The sequence below is a fragment of the Pomacea canaliculata genome, linkage group LG9 (genome assembly GCF_003073045.1).
Source record: "Pomacea canaliculata isolate SZHN2017 linkage group LG9, ASM307304v1, whole genome shotgun sequence".
Lineage (NCBI taxonomy): Eukaryota > Metazoa > Mollusca > Gastropoda > Architaenioglossa > Ampullariidae > Pomacea > Pomacea canaliculata.
Window position 1 is genome coordinate 25,495,833 of NC_037598.1, and position 21,861 is coordinate 25,517,693.

General features: G+C 51.5%; 1 protein-coding gene across 4 annotated transcripts in view; it reads right to left on the reverse strand.

Annotated features, from left to right (window-relative positions):
- Positions 1 to 21,861, reverse strand: part of LOC112571428 (cyclin-dependent kinase 17-like) — a 66,611-nt gene that overhangs the window by 17,618 nt on the left and 27,132 nt on the right. Inside the window, exon 1 of one of the 4 annotated variants that reach the window (XM_025250395.1) lies at positions 10,478 to 12,307. The exons of 1 other annotated variant lie outside the window; for it this stretch is intronic. In XM_025250395.1, the coding sequence (XP_025106180.1) occupies positions 10,478 to 11,060 (583 nt within the window). In that variant the 5' untranslated portion in view covers positions 11,061 to 12,307. Of the gene's footprint in view, positions 1 to 909; positions 1,725 to 9,168; positions 9,317 to 10,477; positions 12,308 to 21,861 lie in introns of those variants that run through there. 2 more of the 4 variants (XM_025250398.1, XM_025250397.1) reach the window with 2 other exon arrangements.

Genomic DNA, 21,861 nt, shown 5'->3' on the forward strand with positions numbered 1-21,861 from the left:
CTATGTCGCTGTAAGACTTTCGAAAAAAAAAATCATTTCCTTCTCATCGAAGAAAAGAGCTTCCAGATGCCACAGGCAAAGTGCCTCTGAATGCTGCCACAACTTAACCTGCGGTAAACAGATTACCTGAGCAGCCAACAGCCGGCACAAGGAGAGCTCGCGCTCAGCGGTGCGAGGCAGGTGATGGGTGGGTCATGGTGACCTGCCGATGCACCGGTAGGCCAAGAAAACTCAGAGGTGTGACGGAGATGCGATGCCATTGCGGACGGATCTGCTTTCTTCGCTTCCTTTTTTTAAAAATAAAAAATAACCTTTCAAAAACAGAGGGCTAGCAAGGAGTCACAATTAAGCACCCTTCTCGTTGGAAATTCCTGACTTTGGAGCAAGGATGGAGCAGGACCACAAACAAGCGTCTAAAAACCTCGCTTTGCACACTCCCCAAAGCTGATTTCATCCTTGAAGGTGCTGAAGCAAAGAACAAAAGAATGGAGGGTATTGGAGTGGCCTCTCTTTCCCCCTATAAGGCTGTCGACAACAGTAACTCCAATGATGATACCCAGAGCAACAACAACAATGAATCGTTGTTATTTTATGATACATGTTGATACATAACAACTGCACCCACCTAACAGCTATATTCTACATAAACATTCGGGATTAAACGAAAGAAGTAAATTCTACTTGAGGGGGGTGGGGGGTGGGGTTAAGGTGTTACATGTATGTGTGCACGTGATAGAGACAGACAATGTACATGTATTATGATTTTAGGCATGATGGTGCCTGTTATGACCATGTGCGCGTTCGGCGCATCAAGCATGTGAATCCCAAGAAGGGTGAAGGAGACAGAGAAGACAAGAGTACCATGTACAACACAGAGAGAGCTGAATAGCTGTCTAGTCTCTCACATACCGTATCCGCGGCCGTAGTTCCTGCAGGAGGATCCCACCCAGGTCAGGGAGGAGTACCCGTAATGCAGCAGCTTGCTGACGTACGTCAACATTGTGCTTCAGGGCCGTCCAGCGAGACAAAGACGTCTTCCTCCTTCCTTTGCCCCTACACTCTCCTACCCTCCCCTCCCCCACCTCTTGGTACCTACCGAGCACCTTGCATAAGGTGGGGTAGCGAGCACACCAGCGATTTCTGCCGATCCCTACCCGCTTAACAATCGTAGTCAAAGGTCGGCTTTACTTGGAAAGAGGGATGACACCTCCACACAGCTGATAAGAGGATCAGACGGCAACAATCCACGAGAGGGACCCGCGGGCGCCGGACTTGGTCACGTACACACGACGATTTTCCACAAAACAGTTACTCCTCAACAGCACAACAACAACAACAGCCACTTCCGGTCAGGTATGATGCACGTTGTCCGCAGTGTGTGTGGGAGGGGCTCTAGGGGAGGGGGCTAGCGGCCTTGACCTACTAACACCAATCCAGAAGCCCCGGTTCGCACCCAAAGCGACGCAGCGCCCTGCCTCCGCAACGCTTCACACTTCTTGGTCGGCACAACTGAAGCCGAAGGCAACAACAACAATAACGGCACAATTTTTTTAAAGGGTTCCTTCTGTGTGGTTCCTCCCTCGCAGAAATATGACCAGGCTGTTTGCCGGGTGTTGAGCGGTGTACAAGGAGCGGAAAGGGTGCAGCGTTTGGAGGGCACGGGACGACTTGATATTTCCTCCTCTTTCTCTTCCTTCTCCAAGGTTCTGCCAGCCTCGGTCCCAGTTGAGGAATTCAACGCTGGCGCCTCTACTTCGCCCCACCAGCAGGTGTACCGAGGGAAGGGGGCGCCTGCAAGATGGCAGCGTCACAAGAACGGAGAGAGAGAGGGTGGCAGTACAAAACGGAAGGCGATGCTCTGCCAAGGACCGTGCAGTAAGTACATCACAGGCTCTGGTGGCAAGAGGGAGGGGTATGGAGGTCAGGGAAGAGGTCAGGAACGCTGGAGGGGGGTGGGACTGTTCGTTTGGCGCCCAAACGATGCACGTAAGCAAAGCATTGAAAACGTGTTGTGGGTGTGTGTGTGTGAGCGAGTAACTGCAGCGTGCGCGTGCACACACACACGGCGATGACGGAAAGGGGAAAGGTTAGGTGTCATAGGGTGGGGGTTGGGTGGAAGGGAGGAGAGACGAGAGAGAATCTCACAACACAACAATGCCTCTCTCCTGAGCTGCCTCCAGCAATAGCTACACATTCCTAATGTCCATGCCAAACAAAAGTGTCATTGTTTCCAGTTCGCCTCTCCCCCTGCCACCTCACCCATGCTGTGGTACCTCCCACCCACACCCAGCCTCCCGTACACACCGCGATCTCTGGGTCTCTGCCGGCGCCATCTCGCTACCTGTAAGCTGGGACTGGAAGCAGATGGCCGGATCGTCTTCCACAGGTGCGCATCGATCCTCAAAGGAACCGGCGCCAAACGGCTGTAATCGTGAGGATCAACCCCCCCAACCCCATCACCCACCTCCGACGACCGTCGGCGACACCTGTGTGTAGACCTCGTGCGGTTTACTGGGGAGTGAGTGCGGGTGTAGGAAGGTGTTTGTGGGAGATGGAGACGATGATTGTGTTGGCGTCAGACGTCATCTGCGCAGCCCAGGAGCAGGTTGCACCCGCTGCACGCTCGCGCACAATACTTTGCACGTAAACCCCGTGCACCCCGTGCTGCTGACAGCTGTCTGCCCTGTAAACTCAATAAACCGCAACTGTCAGTGGTGGACGGCTCGCCATCTTTCATCATTTGTCAAGACTGTCGTCATGTAAACAGGACAGCAAGGGCTCTCGTCACAGGGAGGGTCTTCCCCACCCTGGACTAAGGTCAGAGTCGACATGAACGTGGGTCAGGGCTCGCCGGCGGCACCCGCATTCACCAACACACAGAAATAAGATGGCGGGACGAGTGGGGGAGAGTGAATGTGTGATAGTATGTACGTGTATGTGCGTGTGTTGCTGTGCGAGAGAGAGGGGGTGTGTGTGTAGACGGAATCTGTGTCAGTGTGTGTGTGTGCGCGTGTTAGCACCAGTCTCACAGAATTCATCTTCTAACGGCCGTGAAGTCACTGGCAGGAGCAGTCGTGCCGGCAACCATCACCAATGACAGACAAGAAATCTTCACAGCACCAAGTCTACTCACTACATGCGCACTCGTCCATAGTTTGTCATCGACCCTGCACTTCTGAAGACAAGAGTCATTCCGTCTCTGCCAAGAAGTGGGGAAAACACAAGAATACTACAAACAAAATTATCTCCACTTCCCTCTACAGACCCACCCACCCCTCAAAAAAGCAAAATCAAAATCTAGTCGAAAGCTGCTTTTAACACACAACCCTGAAGTCTTTTCCGGCCTGTACGACAAAGAATAGGTAGTGAACGTGTACACAGACAAACTGTACTCGCCGTCAACCGTCAACATTATATAAACATCTGACGTACAACTCTGGCGAATGTTTCTGTTTCGTTGCTTCCCTTCTCATTCCCCTTACATTCCCCACCCGCCTGTAGACCAACAGGCAACAGTCCGCACGGTGCGTGACAGTAGCACAGGTAGCGTGAGGTCATGGTACACTGAGGTCATGGGTGCACTGAGGTCATGGGTGCACTGACCACCCAGCATGCTCCAGTGATCACGTGCTCAGCGTCGTCACGCAAACAGCAGTTTACCTGCGGAGGTAAGGTGTGGTCTCGGCCAGTGGCGGGTCTTACCTGTGAAAACATGCGTTTTTTAGGGGATTGGAACACACGCGTTTTTACACACACACGCACGCACGCAATCGCTGTCGCCAACTGATGCACACGTGACCTGGAGTGTAATGGAGCGAGACGTTGGACCCAGCACCAGCAGAGTCCGGTATAACCCTGGGTTAGGCAGAACAGTACAAGAGGCACAGTCCTGGAATGTTGTGCGTTATCGTTATCCGAAACCCGATAACAAATTTGTTATCGCTGCAGTGGGAAAAAACCCCAAAAACTTAAGATATAACATTAACAAAAGACACACACAAAATCAACAAACAAGCAACAAAAAAAAAACAGCAAAAAAACAAAAACAAAAAAAAACAAAACCGACAAAACCCCCAAATGAACCAAAGAAAACAAACCAAAGAGAGCAACAAAACCAAACTAACAAGAAAGTTACTACGCCTGTCGCCCACGTTTACCGCTGTTGCCACCCTACACAGTACACCCGTGGTCCCAGTCCTGTCTGGCAGCAAAGTCTCGCAGACCCACGTACACGTGCGGCGTTACCGTCCCTCCCGGTGAATAACCTCACTGGCACCATCAAGCTTCTCCATGAATATCACAAGAGATTTCAGCTCCTCCAAACCTCTCTCTGTACACCTCCCCCTCACACACCCTCCATTCACTGACCACACATCGATTTGGATAATAACACGACACACGTCTACCTCATCATCACGATCAACGCCCAACGCGTGGCTTTCAAAGGTCAACCCACAAGTCACGTGATCTCCGCCGAGGCTGTTAGCTAACCACTGTGTCAGCTATACGACTTAGGGTTGATGGGAGGATGGCCACGGGGATGACCACATACTAACCATTCCTTCGCGCTTCTCGTGCGATATGCCAGTATAGATACTCCGTGTAGATACCTGTAGATACCCACAGGGTTGCCCGAGGCGTCAGTGAGTGAAGACAGAAAGGTAGCTGATTATTATCTTCCGTTCTCTTCCTATCGATGGCCTTCTCTCTCTCTCTACCCTCTCCTGTGTGTTGCGCGTGTGTGTGTGTGAACTGTAAAGATGCACCAATATTCAAAACGCTATCAAGACACAAAAAGTGAGGTCTTGCAGTTGGTTGTAGGTTCCCGCTATCAGATCAATGTCGTCTGCAAAGCGCAGGTTGCACAGATGGAAGTGAGAGAGAGAGAGAGAATTATTAATATACACCAAGAGTTCAGCCTACACCATCCTCTCCATCAAGCCCTCCACAACCCGTTGTCTGCAGAAAGGTGAAGAAAAAAATCGCCCCTTACGGCGAGGATTAGAGATGGAGCGAAAGAAGAAACAAAGAGAAGCGCAGAAAAGAAGCAGGAGACAACTCTGGTGGAGCGAGCGAGTTGTCTGACAACCGAGACACAAGAGCTTCAGAACCTGTCCCAGAGAAGCACAGCAGCCACGGACGGCAGCCACTGGCCACGGTTGACCACTCACCACAGATGACCACACCAGTCGGGTACATCAACTCCACCCATGTTCGCTGTCGCAACACCAGCCGCCACAACTCACCTGTTCGATGGCGGACACGATTTGCCAAGACGGTGACGACAGTGAACGTGCGTCATCATACCCCACCTGGCATTTCACAATACCTCGCCCGTTATGAACGTTGCTAAATATGCATTGGTGTGCATCGGTGTGCTGCTGGGATGTAAGTAAACAGCCTGGCGGCTCATCAGACTTTACGTCACGGGGTCGATTGGAAGCAGTCGGCGGAAACAAAATGGTTTCTTTCGTCTGTGTGCAGAAGACGGGTGAACAGCCGAGGGCGTGGAGAGGGTGTATAATGCCATCGCAGAGCGAGACACATGATTGTATCTTTTCTGTGAATAAGCGTGCTTCAGGGATTGTCAGTCAATTACCCGTGCTCTAACCCAAACTAAACCCATCAGGTTCACATAAATACATTTGACTGAAGAAGATGCTTTTTACATATCAGGCGTCTACATTCTTCAAATGCCGGTACAGTATGATTTAGTGACCAGGTACCCGCATAGGTCCAGATGGTCTCCCCAGCCCCCACCACGTCCTGTCCCTGAGCTGTTGGGTTACAAGACAAAGTTGTTGGCAGATATGCTGCAGGCAAACAGGGGGGGGGGCATCTAACAGAGACACAAACCTCATCTTCCAGCATCACACTGCTGGGCCCAGTCACGGAGGGTAAGTCTGTCACGCCTGCCTGCAGTCTCCATGTTCTTGCTGGGTGGATGAGTGTGATGCACCTCCAATGATGGCTCGGGTACGAGGTCTTGATGAAGGTCTGTCATCTTGAATCACTCAGAAAATATGGGATCGGGTTGGTGACATCGCTGTGATCTATATTTTATATAGTTCGGGGTGTCGTGATCGACTAGTTGTGTCATGTCTCATACCCAGCTACATCACCATCCCTCTAACAATCCTTTGACTTTTGTTTTCTTTCCAAACGACGCATCATGAAGCTTAGGTAATAACTTTTTCCACTTGTTTCACTTCATGCACTGAACCACGACCACAATAGAATAATACACACTAACATCTCTCAACATCCTTACTTCTGCTCCCAGGGTAGGTTTAACACCGCAGGCCCGCCACAAGCACATGCACGCTGCTGATGATGTCACTCCAGGGTGCATCTGCCCAAATCCAGGAGGTCACTATAGTAGATGTACTCTCGCCATTCGTCCCTTCATTGGCACCGGTCATTAGGGGCGGGGGCACTGAGTCACCACAACACAGGTCATTAGGGGCAGGCTTTGTTGTCTCAGGCCTCGTTTTAGTAGTTAACTGGAAAAAATCGTCTGCCAGCAGTCCAGTGATACAAGGTCGTGGTGAAACAGTTGGCAAGAAGGAATGACGAACTTTCTCACCTACCCCCCACAAAAGTTTGCCAGACTTGTTTTTGGAGTGCATGAAGCTTTACAGAGTGTCACGAAAGACACTGCCGCCGAAAGTATTACTCACCACCCACCCCCCACCCACACACACACACGGCCTAGCACCACCCCCACCCCTCTCTGCCAGGCGCGTGACCTCTCAACCTCTGCGCCCCTTTAGTAGTTCAGCGTTGCGTCATGCTGCACAGCCTCGTGGCCACGGCGATGGCAGGTCCTGGGCGCCAACAACAGTGCCAGTGACGTCATCAGCGCCATGACCTCGCGTGACCTCCACACCTTGGTGCCATTGAAGGGGTGGAGGGAGAAGGTAGAGAGACTCTCACCAGAGCTGCGGGTTAATCTGGATTGGAGGCTGATCACAGACGGTGCGCGCATGCGTCGTACCACTCGGGGGGAAAAGCACCGCTGCGGGCGGTGAGGCCAGGCTGGGGGTCGAACCGCAACAACTTGCAAGAAGGTTGAGCCGCACGTCAGTGAGTGGAAAGAGTGGCGGGCAAGACAAGAGATACCTATCTGGTGTGTAACTACCCGTATGTACAATCTAAATACCTTAAGTAGCTGACACCCTTCCTTCATCTCACCTCGCGGTCCGCCATGTATGATATGAGACTGCTGTCGCTACCTCTCTCTCCCCCGAAGTAATGAGCTAAAAGAGAACAAAGCACGTGTTTCACTTTATATATATATAAGTTGCGGAGGTCGCTTTTGGCATTGGCGTTCTTTCGTTCCCCTCCCGGAAGGTTGCTCCGACAATGAGAAGCCTTTGTGGTAAGAGGAAGAGAAGAGGAGGACATTCGTCGGATTAACAACTACAGTGAAACAGAGGGTGACTTTAAGATAACTTTCTCAACACAAAGTCGGTCTAAATGCACGATCACAGTACTCTACTAAACCATTCATCACAATCCTCCTCCTCATCATCATCATCAGGTTGCACAACAAAGTCTCACTCCGGTAAGTCAAACTACTTCACTAGGTCTGCCAACAATACTGCGACGAATGACAAAGAAAGAAATACAGAGGCGCTAGACAGGCAGGAGGAACACTATCCCCACAAACATCCACACCTTACCATCTCAACTAAAGTGCAGGTGACCTCCCGGAACTCCCTTTCCATTTTCGCTTTCCATTTGCTTGTGTGAACTTCAAGTCAGCACACGCCTCCTCGTGTTCTCTTCCTGAAGCTTCCATAACGCGCACTGGGAGGATATTTTGGTAACATCCTTTTCTATATTTATACAAGCTGTGCTTTTAATAACTGAACGATTTAGTTCACCTGCCCTCCGGTGTTTTTTATTGTGCGCCCTTTGTGTCGATGCGAGTGAACTGTCGAGGTCATGTGTATGACATCTCATCCAGGAATCTTGACCTTTGGCGTGATGGCTACAAACGGTCGGAAGAAACAGGGTGATGGTGAGCGAGATGATTGTAGTGGATACAAAGAGTGTGATGTCACCCCAGTAACCCTGGCTAGCCATACTCTCTGATACTTTTTTCACTTTAACAAGAAGAAAGAAAGGTTACAATGTATAAGTTAACTCTCCACCCGAAGACGACCCAGACGTGTACTAGTTGATGTGAGGATGTCAGGTATCAGGACACTCCACCTGTACAAACTGTGTGTACACCTGTACAAACTATAGTACACCTGTACAAACTATAGTACATCTATACAAACTGCAGTACATCTGCCGAGTGGTGATCACCACCAGGAATGCCCCACGTTGCCTTAAGTACTCCTCGTCTGCCGGACACGCCGCGACACACACAATGATTATTATTATAGGGAGCTCGATACAAACATATAAAATGGAAAATGAGAATGTGATCGTCTTGTGGAATGGAAGGACAATGGATGCTGAGAATCGTCCATTGACAGTCCACCACGTCAGTCAAACTCGCGTGCTCTATGGACGGCAATGACGTCATAGGGTCACGACCTCACTGGTCTGATAAGTGAGAACAGTTTGATATGGTAGTGAGTTTGTTTCCGTTTTATCAAGTTTTTTTAAAACAAAAAAAGATTAGATGTCTTTTTTTAACACTCGTGAAGTTCTCGCTCGTCCCCGCCGACGTCTCTACCTTACCACGCGGCCCGGCTCTCCCACTGAGCCACCGTGAAGACCCCAGCCTCTGTAGCCATGTATCCGCCATCTTCTGTCACAAGTGGTCCAACGTGACAAAAACCATTCGTGCTTGCTTCATTATCGCTCTTTCCATGTTTTGTCTACCGTATCTCGTGGGAAAACACCATGGGGGAGGGCAGGTGGGGAGCGGGGTTGTGAGACGACGAGATGGAGGAGAGAAACTACACTTCGCCGCAGCGTGTCGGTCGTTCACTCCCGCGGTCTCCCCTCTGAACCCAGTTCCGCCTGTCGCGCGCGACCCCTGCAGGACCGCAAGGCAGGTAAGCTGCCTACAATTCACACGAAGCGTGGAGAGAAGTAGAGCAGGAAGACAGGTGGGAGACAAGGAAAAGTGCGTAAACAACAACAACGCCACCACCACCACCACCGCGCCGGCCGCCGTGAGGTTGTGCAAAGCAAACGGTTTACCTGCGCGGTGACGCCCCGGTGCGTCGTGAAGGTGTTCACTGTGTCCATTCATCGGGCCACCCGTCCTCAGGTGTGAACTCGCTCCGTCGCCGCTGCAGCTGCTGCAGGACACAAGTCGCGCGGCGGACGGACGCGGCGGATGTGGGGTCGGCAATGACAGCGCGCCGTAGCGACATGTCAGTGACAACACCAGGTATGTCACACGCCAGTGGCGTGACAGTCAGGCTCGTGACGACTGCACGCATCGACAAGGTGCAGTGTGGGCGTGCGCCAGTCTCGGCTGTCATTTACTGTCACGCAGGTATCAATACTCTCTCTCTCACACACTTCCCGCTCTCCTACCTGCCGGAGGGGTGTGACAAGGGGAGGTAAGTATGTGAGGTGGAAGAGTTACGTTGATGTTGTCTGTGTGCGACTGATGATATCTGTGTGACAACTCGCAAGCGCAGAGTGTAGTGCGCGTGTGCGTGCGCGTGCGCGTGCGTGTGCGTGCGTGTGTGGGCAAGAAGGAAAAGTGCATGCGGGGGAACAGTTTGCCCAATTTCATGAACTCGGGTGGCGATACCCGCATATGTCCACAAAGCCACCGAATGGCTCATACTGGGCTCGGCCAAAATACAACACAGGGCGAGCCACTGAAAAGAAGAAGGGAGGAGCAAAAACAACTGAAGGAACGAGGAGGGAGTTCAGGGTTAGGAGGGTTAAACAGTAACATCACCAGCTTTTACACGTGACTGAAAATTACACGTGCAATGTATGTAACGCGCGCATGTGTCTGCGTGAGTGCATATGTGTGAGCACGCGCGCGAGACAAAGGAAACGAGCAGACCGGACTGTTAATGTCTCAGGACATGTCGTCCTCACAATGGAAACATTTTGTAAAAGACAAGGCGACAAAATGCAGTTCACCGTTAGTACTATGACCCCTCACCCATATCCTCAACAATGGGTGCCAACAGATGTAAACGAGTACAACTGATATTCACGACATCCTGGCAAAGCGGCCAGGAAACAGAGAGAAAGACATTCAGGTGACCAAGTCCTTGGTGCCAAGCATCATACCCACTACGCCACCGGGGAGTCCCAGCTAGCCGATGACGGAATGTGGGGGCGATGAGGTCAGAGGGCAAAGGACAGCGCATTCAACTTGAGATAACTTTGAGTTGTTCTGCACACACGTCCCTCGTCCATGTCCCCGCATCTACATGTTGAAAGACAGAATAAGAGAAGCCGGGGTGGATAGGCACAGGAAGAAAGGAAGAGAGAAGCAAAACAAGAAAGCCTGACGCTGGGTGCCAGTGGCGTCTTACCAGCTTGGTGTCACGTGGCAGCGTAGCGCAGGAGCGGGGTCGCCAGGGTTTGGTGTCCCTAGTCACGACATACACGTGCTTGGAGTCCCCTTGACCCTTCTTGGGTCGCAGCTTCACGGCGCTGACAGAGTAGTCCCCGCTGAGGTTCAGAGCGCTGGTGCTACCACTGGTGGCGCTCACACGAGCCGGAACTTGAGCACCACCACCACCACCAACACCACCACGGTGACTGTGACTGGCGTTGCCAGTGACGACGGGGTCGCTGCCGTCCTGAGGATGGTCCAGGTGCAGGCTGATGGAACTCTTGGCACGACCGAACAAGCGAGCTCGCAGAATTCTCGTGACGGTGGAGCCGAGGGTGGTGAAGGCCGCGCGCTGTCCATCCCCAGGACCCACCTCGCCGTCCTTGCTCCTTTCCATGGAAGACGCGCGACCCCCCGCCGTGCACGTGTCCTGCCCTTGCCAGTACTCCGGGGGCACATTAGTCACCATGCGGTCCAGGCGGGGGTCCGAGCCGGCGACGGAGGAGGAGGTGGACGAGGCAGTGGTGCCCCGGGAGCCGCAGCGACAGTCACTGATCATCAGTTGGGGGCGGTGGTCCTGAGAGAACGAGACATCCCCGGCGACGCTGTGGCGATGGTCGCTGAGGTGGCAGGCATTGTGGTGGTGGTGATGACCCCGGTTGACGTCGCCAGGGGCACTTCCGCCCTGCACGCGGCCGCGAGGGGGTAATCTGTGGCGACGAAGCTGTGGCGCTGCTGCTGGCCTGGTTTCTCCTGGCTGTGGCCGTCCACACAGCAGCTGTGGCGCTTGTCCTGAGATGCCAAGAATGAGATTGGTGCGGAGGACCCTCCTCTCCTGTACCCACTAATGTTAGCGTTGGTGCTGGTGACCAACCCTGTCGCTCTCTGGTCCTCTGCCACTGACGGCGTGTTCCTCTTGTCACGGCCATCGTCGTCGTCGTCGGGACCGAGGTTGCTGCGGTTTTTGGTGGAGACGGTGCGCAGGTTCCGCAGCCAGGACAGCGTCTTGTTGTAGATACTGTTCTTCTGTAAGGACGGCGGTGCGGAGGTGTCACGACCCAGGCTCTGACTGCGGCCGCCACGCCCTCCTGCTGACGTCACGCTCGCACTCCGGGACCAGCGCTGAAGCGTCGGCTCCTTGATCTCCTGCAAGTCACGTGACAGGGGCACGCGTCCGCCTGCGGACGGGTCGCCGTCGTAATCTTCGATAGGACACGAGGGGCGGAGGTAGACGACCCGCTGCTGTGACGACAGTTTCAACTGCTGCTGCTGGTGTTGTTGGTGGTGTGGTGTGTGGTCTTGGTGTCGATCTGATCCCTGCGGCATCGTCGGCTGCTGTGGCGGCAGAGCGCTTGGAAGCAGGTGATGGTGGTGAAGGCAATGATGGTGGTGCAGCGTGTCCGCTTTCATACCTGAGCTTGCGGCTGGTCCCAGTACTCCGTCACGTGGCCGTAAAAACAACGTCCTCACCGTGAAGCACGTCTGACCATTCAGGCCAAAGCCACTCTCGGCCACCGTTCCACAGTTGCTCTCATTTGAATCACAATCTTGTTTATCCTTTCAGAACTGTACATTACGAGGGAGAGAAGGCAACAGAGACAGAATTTAATATTTTAAGACAATCTTGGGTCGCAGGAGGGTGAGAGGAGAGTTAGGAAAGGGGAAACAAGAAAAGTGAAAGCGGCAAAGCGAAGCGTGGAAGAAGATGCTGCAAGCAGCGAGCTGTCCGGGAAGGCACTACAGCTATGAGGAGAGAGACTTGAAAGCCAGGCGCACCCGTTACTTCTGCTGCCTGCAATGGGCGCCCGATGGAGGCGGGTACTGATATAGTCGCTTTCTCTCCGCACATTGCTCGGGCCCTTGTACGCACCTCAGACATCCCTGGCAGGAATCGGGGAGGGGGAGAAGGAGGGGGAAGAGTAGAGGGGTGGGAGGGGACCAGCATTTGCCTGGAAAAAGGAGCACAGTAGCAGAAGGTCACATCCGATCCCTGCATGGACGTGCGTGGCGCCTGCGCCCTAGAGATGCAGAGTTGCGCCCCCTTGCTTCGCCTTATCTCCCCCTGCAGATGCCGGCTACGGGAAGAGGGGGTGGGGAAGAAGAGTGGGGAGGGGCAAAAACGAGGAAAAAGTTCAGGAAAGGGGGTTGGCCGAGAAAACGCGACGGGGGGAGGGGGAGATTGGAGGAAGGAAAGATACATGGGAAGGATGGAGGGAGGGGGCGAGGTGGTTGTGAGAGGAGTGCAAGGAGCTGGACTTGTCGTTGGAAGGGTGGGGAGGGGTGTGTGTACGTGTGGTAGATTATTATAGATATCTTGGCTGTCAGAGGTTTGCGGAACAGCAGCAACGCCTCTGCACGTGAGTACCTAAGCGCGTGCGGGTGTTGCACGAGACAAGGCGCGTGCGTGGCTGGTCAGCTGGAGTCGTAGCTGTAACCCACTCACACGCCCCCCACACCCCCCGACTCCTCCTGCTGGAGCATGCGCGCACCTGTGCACGTCCCGTACTGGGGGACACGGCGCGGGGGAGTGTGTAGGTGCGTGTGAAGGTGTGTATGTGTGTGTGTGGAGGGGGGGGGTGCTGTACGGACTACAGGTCTCGTACCCTCAGACCACTCGTCGGCAGCCAGGTGCAAGCACTCAGGTACATCTCGGGTTTCTTTGTGGGTAGCTAACACTCACGAAAGAGCATGAAAGATGTGCGGTGCCGTGCACAAGCAGAAGTCGCTCATTTCCGTCAAATCAACAGTCGCTGTGTAATCACCCCCCATCATTTCATACGCTACCTTCAAGCTCTGTAGCATACCTGGGTGTTGGAATCTTGGATCTTCTTTTAACTAGGGTACGGGGCTGACATATTCAAGTGCAGCGTGTGTGTTAGTGAGAGCTCGCGAGCTTGTGCGCACGTGGCGAAGCGTGGTTAAAAAAAAAAAACTGGAGTGAACAGTGTCTGGGGAGATTTTGGGGAAATGAGAAGGTGGTGTCGACATACAGAGACAGACGCAAAGGTAAGAAAGAGGCATGCGAGAAGAAATAATGAAGGATGAATAAAGGTGTCAGTAGGTAAAAGACGAAGAAAGGGGAACGCGATGGGGAAATTTCGAAAGAGACAACAAAAGGAAGTGAAGACGACAGAAAGAAGGGAAAACAAGCCGAGATCTTGGGAGAGGTAAAAATGAGAAGAGAGGAAGGGGGAGATAAATGGGGGGGGGATAGAGAGGCGGAGGAAAGGGAGACAAATCAAAGTGGGGCCAGCCAAAAGATAACTGTAATCCAGTTTAACGGCGAGGCCAGGCGATGTTTAACATCCCCACGTTCAGATTGCTTCCTCTTAACTCAGTAAATCGCCATTGCCAAGTGCTCTTCCTCCTCACCGTCTTCCACCACCCATCCAAAATCAAAACCAAAAAAGAAGCCTCCCAACGCCTACCCAATTAAACATGGCTGGCGCCGCTTCAGAACGCTGCTCATCATTTCTCCCTCAATATACACACAGTATACAGTCCCTCATCCCTCGGTGATGTTACCGGTCTTCTGAAATAGCAAATACACCGCGGAGTGGTGGCTGGGGTGACAAGGAGAGTTTAAATGTGTGAGAGAAAAAGACAAAAGGGGGGAGGAGCTAGTGTTTTACACCGAAACTGCAGCTGAGGTTGTCTCGTGGCCGAGGAGCAGCTGGCAGGAGAGGATGAGGATGAGCTGTGGAATATCTACCATGAAGTGAGGTGCAACATGGAGTGTATAAAGTTTGTAAGCAGAAGTTGGACAACCTTAGCTTTCTCTTCGCCGTCTGGAACTCGTGCTATCCTCTGTCTGTCGTTATAAGCTCATCCTGTAAACCATTCGTACCAAAGAGCATGAAATGGTATACAGGGTAGCAAGGTGAGGTCCAAGAACAGCACAGTAGGTAGTTAACTCCACCCCTTGGTAAAACTCATTTCAAAGACCGGTGGGCAAGTGAACACGTCACCACCAAACGACCAGGTGCATGGTCTTAACGTCACCAACAATCATCTACCTGCACACCGGACACGGCCGACTGCACGCTAAGGTTATCACACCGAGAACTGCCATGTGAGACAGCCCCACAGCACGACCCCTCAACCTGTCCCCCAGTTCTGCCCCTTACACGGACACAGCTGTGGCCCCAGGGAGCTGCACTGCAAGAGAAGCTGTAGGACACCATGGAGAACCTCAAAACAACAGCCCTCATCACCAAAGAACAGATCGAGGTCTGACAGGCATGGTCTCCGGAACCCCAGAGAAAGAACTGGCCACCTACACGTCCTCTCTCACACCGGTCACCAGGGGGCCCTCCACACACACACACACACACAGACTTCAACTCGTCATTAATAAACCAGTGGCGTTTACCATCTAGGCCCAGTTAACCTGCTTGTACAGGGACCGCCCGTCAGTCCCGCCAGCTGCTTCACCTGCTCATTCATCCAGAAAGATGTGAAAGACCTGAGTCAATGTTTCAGTCTCTCTCCCAAACTCCACAGTAAATCTCTGCCGAGGGCTTAAAAACTTGCCGCCAAGCTGCGGCTGAGAGAGACGACTGATGGCGACAAACAGCGATCAAGATTGTCAGACCAAGATTGTCAGACCAAGATAGCTACCACCACCAGAAAGGTCAACTTCTCGCATTCTCGCAACAATGCGCGCACTTTTGTTTTTGTGTGCATTTTTTTTTTTTTTTTTTTTGCTTGCCAAGTAAATCCCTAGAAAAAAAACGGGTTACTGGGCATGCCAGCGAGCCAGTCAGTCAACATCAGACTTGACCAATCGACTTACTATACAACATTTAGCGCATCTACCCGCACCTTCAGTAAGGTTGCACCCAACACGAAGAAATCATCTTGTCTAAAGGGTGCGTGCCGTTACCTGCCTGACAGTTGCTGATACAGGACAGTAGCTAGTCACGTGATCTAATATTTCCAGTCTGGGCGGCAGCTTTCCTCTACGCATGCGCCTTGATTCTTCTTCCAAAAAAAAAAGTCAATTCAATTGAGATATTGGAGATGTGGTTCAGTTTTCTTCCCGGCTGAAAGCTGTCTGTTGTCTCGCCAGACACTGAGCCTCACTGGACCTGAACGGCGGGGCGGGCAGCAAGTGATGCGTGTAGATAGGTGGACCAGTCCTACATCTCACGGTCTGCACTGCCTTCAGTCCTGCCTTCTCTTCCCAACTTCTATGATGGTCGAGCAAATGTGTGAGAGAGAGAGAGAGCAAACACGAGGCGCGTGCAAGTGTTCCGACGATGTGTACAAATTAATGACAGCAGACCTTCATCGTATTTCACATCTTAGGAAGTAAATGGCCGCTTTACATTCGCGGATACTACACGTCTACAGCCCTGCCTCACCTGCCACACCTGCCAGGCTGCAAAGTCTGTGCTGACGATGTCTCACATGAACAAATTACCGCTCCGACACACACACACACTTACACACTTACACAAACGTGCGCACGCGCGTCCGCACACACACACACACAGTCGTACCCACCTCCAGCGCAAATCTCCATCATCAGGCCCAACTATAATTATGCAGGTTGTAGGTCTGAAAGAATTCAGCCATCTACTTAATTGAAGACCGGAAGACTGACGGCTGACTCGGCGTCTGCTGCACGACATGCGCACGACAAACAGTCACGCAAACACACCAACACACGCAAAGACAAAAGCACATGGAAAGGAAAGTCAGACAGGAAGATGACTTTCAATCATGTCGGTAACAACGTCGCCCTCAAGAAAATAAAGTTTCACAAAATATTTTGCGATTGTTCTCCCGCAAAACACTGGAGGTAACGACCGACCCTTGAATACACAGTGAGAGCGGGTGGAGAGAGAGTCTTGCTGGCTGTCTGCTCGGCAACCGGCAAACGGATGGCCTGCCGCCATGTCGCCACCAAGATGGCCGACACCCTGGGAGAAAAGCCCACAAGAAGCACCACAAGGTGAAGGTCAGCACAACAGGCCACTTCCGGTGTCGTGTCTTAGCGAGTCTATAATTCTAACCGCGGGCATCGCCTCCAAATACTGGGAGGGAGATATTTCGCCCTAATGGAACAGGAAATTGGCGAGTGCCTCAAAACAGAACAGCACCCCACTTCTTCCTCCCGCATTTTTGTCTGCCTGCCATTCACCTTCCACCCCACCCCACCCCTTGCTGCCACCACCCCACAGATCCGCCCACAGGCTCGTTCAGAAGATTCCGACACGATGGGGGAACCCACCTCGTCCCCCTTACAATCAACATTCCAGGGCGATACTTCATCATTAACGAGTTTCGTGGATGACACAAAGTCCACACCAACAGCACAACACAACAAACTGCAAACCGTGTATGCAAGTTTGTTTGTTTGTTGTGTTTTGTGAGGTGGGAGGGAGCAAATACGCCAAAGTGACAGGAAGCCATATTAACTTCGTTGTTTCACTGTTTTCCTACTGTATTTTAATTTGACAGTGTCAACCACTGAACATTTATTTCATGAGCAGGCATTATTCCAGATTCTGTGCTTGACCTTTGTCCCTACCTCGAACCTTTCATCTACAATAATCATCTTAGTCACAGATACGGTTATTATCTCTCTCCCTCCTTTACCCCATCCGTCTCTGTCGCTCTCTTGCTGTATTTATATTTACAGTACCCAGACTTAAAGTACACATTTAGGGGTCTGGACAGAACCAGATGCAGTTTACAAATGTGAATCTTGTTTTTCTCGTTTTCTGTCTTTCTCTCTCTCCCCTCCATGCGTGTGTGTGAGAGAGTGAGACAGAGATGAATATGAAATCCCGCTGAAACTACGCTAAAAGCTAAGGGAGACAGCAAACATTAATGGCTTGTACGTGGCTGTGAAAACAAATGACACCTGTATGTAAATTATGAACGTCAACAAGGTCAGGGTTACCCACAGCAGGTGGCGTCACAACCAGCGTCACAGCTCGCGATCTGCTGACGTCACCCCTACAGGTGTCAACGTACTGCTTAGGCAGAGTTCAGGGGTCAGGGACCTAGCGGACAGTTCTAGCATCCAGCTGTTGCGACCGAGTACTCAGAACCAGGAAGTGAACAGAAGTGCAAGTGACGTGTCCAGCTATGTAAACAAGGCAATGTAAACAAGTAAACAACATGAGGTGGAATCTGGGGAACAGAGCGGGCAAAAACAGCAACTGGTCTTCAACAAGCAGCATCCACCCTATCTGACCGTGTCCAACTACACAGATGATCCAGAACTCGCCCAACGGAACTTGTGTTCCAAAGAATTTCTAACACACGATGTCACGTGACATTTTCTAGATATTCGTCGTCTCCTCCCACCCCGCCCGCCCCAATCGTCAATTGACCTTTCAACTAGACATATCGTGAAACATGCTACTACGTTCGATAAATATTTACTGGAAGGTCACACACACACACACACAAACTCCAAACTTAGTCACATGTTCAACCATGTGTCCGGTTTAGGAAGCTCTTTGAGACACAAGACAAATAATGACGGCAATGACTCGACAACTTTACGCGAGGGCTGCTGACTGACTCAGATCATTTCTTGACAAGTTGACGACGTGTTATGTACCATCACCACATTAGTGAAGGCCAGTACAGACATAGCCCTCGCCCACGTGACCAGTGCCTTCACCCACGACCTACGACGATAGCAGGGACTTGTGGGTGTGTGGGAGTGAAGTGTGGGTGAAGTGGGAGAGGGATGCGAGTCAGTAAAGCTATATATACCACGGCAAAGCTGCCAGCCCTGTAAACAGATGCCGTATTCAGAAAACGTAGAGCCCGAGACGAGATCTGAACTCAGGACAGCCAATGCTCACTGTATTTGTGACGTGCTAACTTTATCTATTCGTGTATTTTTTTCTCATATCACATATTTAGAAACTACCCTCAATACTATACCCACGTATCAACGCAATACTGTCTGCGAAAAAGCACAAACATCTCTATTATGCACTTAAGAAATGCAAAACGAAAAGGGTGAAAAAATCATTGCATTAATTTCACAGGCACACACAACACATAAAAAACTGGAACAGAATTTTTTTATTATTATTTGGACCCTGTGTATATTGTCGTTACTGTTATGACGAGGTAAGTTTTGGTGACTTTGTGTGAAAAGGTCGCTAACCTCACAGTACATTTTCAGTATTTAGTGTTGGTTTTTTGTTTTTTTGTTTTTGTTTTTTTTTTTTTTTCTCTCCTCATCTTCCTTCTCCTCGTCTGCCATTCCCGGATGACAAAATGATGGCTTCTCACACCACAAGTTATCGTCCACATCGGCAGACCACCTGATTCGCCTCTGCCAGGCCAGGCAGCAGGACCGATGACCAAGGTAAACACACGTCAGGCCATTCCTGGCAGGGTGCCAGACGTCCATCCTGCCACGAGCCGTCTATCTCCCGGGTAGACGTGACACAAACACCAAGCTCCACCACCCTTTCCCCACCCAAACATTAAGAAACGATTTAACTTCTTAAAAAATAAGAATTGGCTTTAAAAGACAGGGCGGGTAGGCAGCAGCCGAACGTCCATCTAAAGCACTGAGCGCATCCGGTTAGCACGGAGGCGACCGGAAGCTGGCCACTATCACAGTCATCACATCTTATCTCCCCTCACACTTGTCACTGTCGCGCCATCTGCACGGACCTTCAGGGGTCGTTGTACTGCCCTGGGGTTAAAAGATTCTTCACCTGCTCTAACTGGGGTTCAGACACCCGTCTACCCTCAGAACTGCTAATCCGCAACTAATGCCAGCAAAGAGTGCTAACTTTCTTTTTCCTCCATTAAATCCTCCTCTTACGCTTCTCTCCCCCCTCCTTCATATTTTGACACCTCCGAGTCTTACACACAAGATAGGCAACACTACAACAATGATTGTAATCATGTAGCAATCACCTACCTCTGTGTAGACAATTACAGACTAGCGGTACCCCTGCTAACAGAGGGACAGAGAGTTCAAACCAAGCAACCGTCGCCCTCCCCTGCACCTCCGTCACGTGCTGGACTGTGGACGACAACGTGAATGTCGACAATTTACACAAGTCGGCCAAACTGTGGAATTTCAATATCGCATGCTGATGTCGGCTGTACACAGAGGTCCAAAGGACAGTTTTTTGGGTGTAAATTAATCTGATACGAATACCCGAGCACTGCAATGTATGAGCTGTGCGTGCATGTTAGTCGGAGAGAGATAGTAGTATTCTCACTCTAGTTTGTTCTTTTACTATCCAGCCTATCCTATCTACACGTGTTTTGGCACGTGAATAACATCAACTCTCCCACCACCCCCAACACCCGCTCCCAGGCTCCACGAGCGACAGCCACACCTGAGTACGCGATCACCAGCCAACATCTAACATTTCCCCACTTTCATCATCCAACGACGAGGGTGGGAGATGAAGTATAAAGGGAAGACCTCTACCCGTTAACATCAGCCTTGTCCACTCATAGTTGCTGTCTTCCTGTCTCTTTTTCCTCCCACTCGCTCCCCCTTCCATTCTCAAGGGTGTGCTTGTTTTTTCGAGTCCTGACGAGCGGGGTCCCAGGACAGTGGCAGCAGCTCCATACCATCGCCCACCAGACACCCAAAGTACCAATGTTTTAAAAGCAGTTTTGCCAGGAAAGAGTGTACCCGGTCACTGGTATACTGTGTGTACCCGGTCACTGGTATACTGTGTGTACCCGGTCACTGGTATACTGTGTGTACCCGGTCACTGGAGACGCACGTGCCCAGTGGAACAAAGCTTTTCCCCTTTTAACTGCTCTAGGGTCGGGCCTCATCACTGGCTAACTTCTGATTGGTGTTTTTTCGTTAGTGATATGGAATTTGTAACACACAGGAAGAGGATCTGTGTGAATTCAGTTTCCACTGCCAAGGTTCAGGTCTCGTGTACGTGTAAGAAGTGGGGAGTGCGTTAACCTGATCTTGTAGCGGAGAGATAAGGCCTTATCCTCCCAGATAGGCTTCCGTTTAGCAGGCCCTACCGTCTGCTCTGTTCTGGGGCGAGGAGGAGGGGAGGAGGAGGAGAGGGAAGTGGGGATACAAACCTCCAGCACAACGTGGTGCCGCCGCTACGTGCACTGGACGTGACTGAGATACTTTCTTATTTATGGCTCCCCCTCCCCCAACTCCACGCCGACGGTTTGTTCAAGACACTCAAAGTGCCACACAAAAGCCAAATGCTTCCTCCGATGCGGTTCACTAAGACGCAGGCAAGTTTATCGCCAAGTTACACAGCCTCGCATCCCTGGGCTTTAATCACGATGTCGTGAAAAACAATTACAGACTTCTTACCTCCTGCTGACTGGACCTGCACACAGTGCAGCAATACAAACATTAAAACTGCCATTTTCTTCAATCGCTCTCCACGGTGGAGAAGATGCGCGCACCTGTGTTAGTCATGAAAAAGTTGAGGGGTAAGGGGAGTTGGGGTGGAAAAAACTGTACACAAAGTGTGCAAACTAAACTCTTCAATGATTGTGACTGTGCTACAGATTGTTCTGTTACACCCCAGTCCCCACTACCAGTCCAAGAAGAAGACGAGTTCACGTGCGTGCACGGAGACGTGAAGGGAGGAATCCACACACCATTTCTCAAGTGCAGACGGCCTGCGCAGGGAGGGTGCGCGCGAGGACCCGGGTGGCAGGCGGGTGTGGCGAGTGGAGGGCGAGTGGAGGGCGCTGCAGGACGCTGGTCCTGATTAGCGTGGTGCACGCACACGCCCCCGACATCCCGTGCAGCGGACGTGCGCGAGTCGTTCCGTAACGCTTGCCGGAGGCGTTACCGGCGTGTACCGACTGTCGAGTCGTCTGCGTCTCTCTTCCTTTCACCACCCCTCTCCCTCTCTTTCTACACACACACACAGAGCAGAAACTAGTCTCCACCCAAGTGCACTGAGCAGCTGACTGCAAACAGCTGATGAACGGAACGAGAAGAAAAAAAAAAAAAAAAAAAAAAAAAAAAAGACAAAGACGATGACGCCGAGAAGAAGAAAAGGAAGGGGAAGAGAGATGACTGCTTTCATCCGATGGAACAGCGCGATTGCGCACGCTCTTCAAGATGGCTCGCTGCGCATGTCAACGGGAATATTCGAACTCCCAAAGGTCTGCAAGACCTGAGCAGGTGCGGCAATGTTCACTACACAGATATTGTAGTCACACACGAGTGAATGCTCACTACACAGATATTTATTGTAGTCACACATGAGTGAATGCTCACTGCACAGATATTGTAGTCAAACATGAGTGAATGCTCACTGCAGATACAGTCGTCAAACACAAACGGCCGTTTGTCAGAGCGGTTTGTTTCTCAGGTATACGTCGTGACAAACATATGCAGGTGGGCG